Source organism: Phaethon lepturus, unplaced genomic scaffold (genome assembly GCF_000687285.1).
Source record: "Phaethon lepturus isolate BGI_N335 unplaced genomic scaffold, ASM68728v1 scaffold30653, whole genome shotgun sequence".
Lineage (NCBI taxonomy): Eukaryota > Metazoa > Chordata > Aves > Phaethontiformes > Phaethontidae > Phaethon > Phaethon lepturus.
In genome coordinates this window covers 73,671-79,552 of record NW_010528880.1, presented here as the reverse complement: position 1 = coordinate 79,552, position 5,882 = coordinate 73,671, and the positions used below count along the sequence as shown (strand labels likewise).

Below are 5,882 nucleotides of genomic sequence, written 5' to 3'. Positions count from 1 at the left end.
GTAGGGAAACTTCTAACAGCAGAATCAGGCGCTATGACTATTCTAATGTAACTTCTCGGATGTTGTAGCTAAAGAGATATTGTGTGTGTACATATATATATATATAAAAAGAGATTATTTTAAATGCTGTCAGTAGGACAGACCCTGCGCAAAGTCTAGAACAATTTCAATGAAAGCAAGAAAAACAGAGGGCCTTATTTTGATTTTTTTACACTGCTGTAATTCCAGTGGTTTCAGTGAATTACCTCAGGAAACAGAAAAAAGAACATGACCAGAATCTAGCCTAATGTCTTTTGCATTATTGCTATGAACACACTTGGGACAAATGTACCATTTTCAGACTGTTGTCAGGCTGTTAAATATACTAAATAAACAAAACAGAATAATCTGCATCTTGACATGCAGAAAATGCACACAAAATAAAAAATTGTTCTCAAATACCTACCACTCTGGATTATTCTGCGGCCCATCGGTACCTTATTATTGATTTCTGGAGAGTACATCAAGAGCAACTTTTTCAAAACTACACAGATTTAGGATTACAAGAAGATAGACTCAAAATGAAAAGAAAGAAGGGAGAAAAATAGCTAAGTATGTACACGATTTTCAGGGTCCTTTGGGAAATGAGTACAGCTCCATTAAAACCGATCAAGCTATATGGAAATCTACCAGTTAACAATTTGACACCTAAATTGCAATAAAAAGCCCTGCTCTGCAGATATCGCATCTGAACTAAAGATTTGTAAAAAAATTCAGATGTATGTATGTAAGTTAGATTCCAACAAGTAAACTTACCCATAATATCTAGGGAAAAGATTTTGTCAACATTAGAGATCTCCTAATTAATATTAAAGTAATTTCACTCTTACAAGTATAAAGCACCTGATACCTGCTCAGAACTAAATAAAAACATGGATGCTAAATTTAGATTCTCCTTTTCTAAATACAAACTTAATTTTCACTCATTAGATGAGAGTTTTCATGAGCTATTAATAGATTAACACGTATGAGGCATAATTTTTTTTAATCTGCTGCAGTGTGCAAAGCAAACAATCCTGCTTAACACACTGTTGATTATTAGTAATCCTGGTAATTCTCTCTGAGTTGAAAATATGCAAAGCTAATGAATGTCTCTACATTGGATGTGCATATTGTGATGCTAGAATTTAGTGAATATAGAAGTATGGTAGAGAAGGACTTGAGAGGAACAGTGAGACTGTCGTCTTTTTTTCCCCAACCTCAGCTGGAATTTGGTAAGTGTCAAAAGTTACATTTTCTACACAAGATCATTTGATCCTGTCCTGTTGTCCCATCAGTTACTCCAGTTTTCCATGCATGCTGCTTCTGTGACAGCAGACGGGTCATTTTTTCATTCGTGTGGGCATGAAAAGAGACTGAACCTCTAATCTTAACAGCTAAAAACATATATAGTAGTTTTAATATGACAACATAACACATCATTGCTCAGTTTTTCTGCTGTGCTTGCACAGCCAGGGATGCTGCTAGTAAGAAGATTCCCTGCCTCTGCTGGAATCTCAGATGCTCCAGGTCTCTTCCTAGCTACATCAATACCATAACATCGATTTCTTGTTTCATTCAAGTGAATTCTGTTTTTCACTGATGCATACTAAAGGTGATTGAGACCCTAAAATGTTTGGTTTGTATTATTCTTTTAAAAAATGTGTCTTCTTTCCAGTAAAACAGCCACAACTGGAAAATGTCCAACTTGTTTTTCAGTAAACTGTCACCTATAAGTAAACCATTTGAAATTAGGGATTTTTCCCATTGTCTTTCAAGTTTCTAATAGCCATTTTGAGAGTTGGAAATCAGATTGAGTGTGCTAGACAGTTCCTTTTGCCTATTATATTCACCCATGTCTTCAATTTGCAAGTGATGGGGCCCCAGTTATCTTGTAATATAAAAGCGAGGACTCGCATACCTCCTGGCATCCATCATAGCATGTGGGTCATCTGGGTTGACCACATCGTTCTGGTTGATTCTCATGGGTTCTCTGGGCATGTGGGAAAAGTCTGCTTGCTGCTGCAACTGAGATCCGAACACGGAGATCTTTCTCTGGGGGACCAGGATCTGGTGAGGATCCATTGGATCGATATCTGCACTTCTAGTATATCTGTGGGGCTCTGGTGTGTTGAATCGAAACAAAGGGATTTCATTTCTCCTGGACAAAAACTGGGAGTATGGTGGTGGATTCATACCTGGGAAGAAAGCTTGCTTAACTCTGCCTAAACTAACCAGGAAGTTGTGTTTGGGAGACTGGTACACATCATATCCATTTTCCAGCGTCCTGTGGTTGAACATGCAGTCCTCTTGGCTGAAGTAATGCTTGGGGGAAAAAAACATGACACCTGTGAGCAGAGGGATTTGGTGAATAACAAGTGTTGATTAAAGACGGAAAGAGGGATGAGATCTTGCAGCAGGTGTTTTTCTGATCTGCCGGCTGTCTGTAACTCAGACAACTCAGGCTTAGTCAAAAGTAGATCTAAGATGCATGCCCATGTTTTCAGCAAAGGTATTATAATGGTGACATTGTTTTCTTTCAGAGGGCTGCCTTGTTTGAGCTAGTCCCAACCTGTGGCTCTAGGCTACAGCCGGAATTCAGATTGGTCCGTCACTGGATCTCATTCTGCCCTCATTTACCCAAGCAGGAACCCGGATGAGTTTTGTCAGCCCTACAACTCAATGCAGTCAGAGAGGAAAGTTTAAACAAGGTGGCAGGGCCTCAGCTTGCTTAAATCTGCATCCTCCTACTGTAGCTATACAGATTTGCCCTAACTGAAGAAATAGGCACTGCAGTAGCGGACTGCATGTGCTTTTCAGTCTTGAGTCTTAGTTTACTAGCTTACTCACCGAACCAAAAATGTTTCCTTTCATGTCCATACATAGGTAGCGTCCGCTCTTCACACCTGTGATTATTACTGAGCCAGCGCCCTCAGACTTGATCATTAGGGCACCTGTTTAGAAAAATAAAGATGTCAAATCTAGGACCCAGTTCGACACTGTTGCCTCACAGTTCCACAGATGCTCTGGCTGGAAGTGTCCTGTGGGATCTGAACCAACATCCCATGTGAACTGGCACTATTGGCCACCCTAGATCAGGTTAGCCCTGGCTTTGCCTGAGCCTTGGAAAGCTCCCAGGAAGGAGATGCCGCCACCTCTCTGGGTGCCCTGTTCCAGTGCTGTACTAACCTCCCAAGGACAACTTTTTTCCTTACATCCCCTCTGAAGTCCCAGGCCACAGTCTGGGGCCATTGTCCTTAGTTCTGTCATTGGCCACTGCCAAGGGGAGTTTGTCTCCCTCACCTTTGCAACTGCCCTGTGGTATTAGACTATCCTTAATCTCCTTTTTGCTATACTAAATAAGCCCAGCTCCCTTAACCTTTCCTGTCAGATCATGGCCCCTGACCATCCCGAAAACCTTCTGCCAGACCAGCTGCAGTTTTTCCACATCCGTCTTGAACTGGGGTTGCCATAGTGGTCCAAGAGCAGTTTCACCAGTCCTCAGTAAAAATGGGAATAATAACTTTCCTTGATCTGCTGACCACAGTAGATGGTTTGCCTTCCTCTCTAAGCGAGCGTGCTGTTGACTTATGTTTGACTTGGTGCCTGCTGTAACCCTCAGGTCCTACCCCGGAGAGCTGTACACATCCAGCCTCATCCCAGCCTGCGCAGCTGCAGCCCTGGGTTATTGCAGCCCTGGTGCAGGTGTCTCATTTATCTGACATTTCACCGGTACCATGGTGACCTGGCAGAGATACAGTCACCCTCCTTTTCATGACCCCTTTCATTGTCTGATTTCCCACCCTTCCTGCTCCATCGTTCCAAATACTGGTGTTTTCACTTTATGGCAGATATGGACAAAACATGGTATTTTGCTGGATGTTGTTCTCTAAAACATCACGCTGGTTCTTGGCCAACATACCTAAAATGAGTTTTATAAAACCTTTAAATATGCAGGAAGAATAACAACAAGACAATGCAAGCATCCCTGCAAACGTTTCATTGGTAGTTCCTAAAAAAAACCCCTAAAAATAGCAAAACTTGATCCTTTTTTCTCCTTGATTAATTATAACTTTAAAAAACATCCTTTGCTCCTTATATATTTATGTGAAGTCATCATTAGATATGATTGCATTTTTAGTTGAGTGGTTGAAGACAACCTTATGCAGCAATAATAATAAACATGACTTCATGATGCCTAGCTCCTTGTGATTTGAGTGCTGCTGAAAGAGAAGGACTTTTGAAATGTTATGAAGGAACCTTAAGTCTCTTTTTTTTTTTTTCTGCTAACTACAGTGTTTGGGCCAGGTATTCAGCAAAGGAAGAATACCTTAGTTTTCCATGAAAATAAGCTATAATGAGACAATTTGAGAACCTTTCAGTTATAGTAGGGAATGGTTACTCCAGAGGCTTAGCACTTCTTTTATGACAGTTCTGGCCTTTTGTAGTTTCCCAGTGTTTAATTGACAGTTGCATGCTCAGTTACCCACGTTCTACGCACAGCTGAGTGTCTGCCATGCACCTACATTACAGACACAAATCTGAAGCTTGTCTCCCAATCCAATTTCCAGTGCAGAGTTGTATTGATGTATTTGGAAGGAAAGGACCTAGTTTTAGTAGTTATCAGCTCTCTATCCCAAAATAAAGGTTTTACAGATACTATCAGTTTTCCACCACTGCTGTGGTGAGTTCCCTCAGAGCAGTTCCTTTGGCAATACTATCACTGCAATGGGAAGTAGCTATGTGGGGGATGTCATCACTGTCTAACAGGAACCTCCACAAGAAGCTGTGGATATAATCATGAGGTGAAGGATAATTCAGGTAGTTTTTGCTTGCAAGAGTATCACAGGAACTTTCATTCTCTTAGGTGAGGAATGAAACTCCCCATCCACCACATTTCTCTGGAGTGGTTTTGTTTATTTGTTAAATAAAGGGAGGATTATAATTATGTATATTTTCCATCCCATAGCTATACTCCTCTGTCTGCCTGCCTAATGAGAGGAGGGGATTTTCTACAGATAGTGAGAAAGCAGAAGTCTTGTTCTCCCTCCCCTGCTCCCGTGAAGACTGAGGGTCCATAGTCATCTACTTACTGTAAATGGTTTGGTGAGGAACACCATCAATGTAGCCATCAGCATTGATTTGGAGATGGAAGCTGTTCCTCTCTGTATCTGTGTAGAGGTGCATCAGGCGATCTCCATTCCCCCAGCTGGGATTCAGCAGCGGAGAGGAGTTGGGAAAGGCGAGGGTAGCCTTCAGGCTACAGAGTACCAGCAGCGTGTACCCCAGGCAGCCGTAGGGACTGGTCTGCGGCATGGCTCACCGTTCCTAGCCGTTGGTCGGTATCTGCAACTCGATACGCCTCTGTGCGTCTCGCTTTCTCTTGGTCGCCTGTGTCTGGAGCGTGAATCCTCAGATAGGTTCCCTTCTTTTCTGCAGAGGCTTATAAAGGGCAGCAAAGTGACATCACACAGGAAAAACTTCTCCACATCCTTGATTTTTGTCAAAGCAACATTTTAAGTGTCCCTAAACCTCAAGGGAAGGATCTCTGGCTAAGGTGCGGGGGGGAAAAATGTAAGGTTTCTAAAGACAGCTCATGAAAGCTAATCATATGTTCAAATGTTATCTACAACCCTGTGACATCTGAGAGCTTCCCACGCCCCTACTGTTAGATCCAGGAAGAGCAATCCACTGCACTTTTACTGAAGGGAATGACCCTTCAGACCTGAATTATCTTTTTTTTTTCCGCAGATGTGTTTATTCAGATTCCCACCTCCCCTCTCAGTTTCCAAAATACATTCTGATTTACATCAAAATACTGCTAACGTATTTTGCAAATGTATCAAAAGCTGATACTAGGCTGA

The 5,882-nt window shown here is 41.8% G+C and overlaps 1 protein-coding gene across 1 annotated transcript; it reads right to left on the bottom strand.

Annotated features, from left to right (window-relative positions):
• Nucleotides 1-1,905: 1,905 nt before the first annotated feature.
• On the bottom strand, nt 1,906-5,334 carry FGF23 (fibroblast growth factor 23). Its single transcript, XM_010283793.1, has 3 exons — nt 5,112-5,334; nt 2,869-2,972; nt 1,906-2,343 (listed from the first exon to the last, which is right to left on the bottom strand). Exons 1-3 carry the CDS (start codon nt 5,332-5,334, stop codon nt 1,906-1,908), a joined length of 765 nt encoding a protein of 254 aa, XP_010282095.1.
• Between the last annotated feature and the right edge of the window lie 548 nt (nt 5,335-5,882).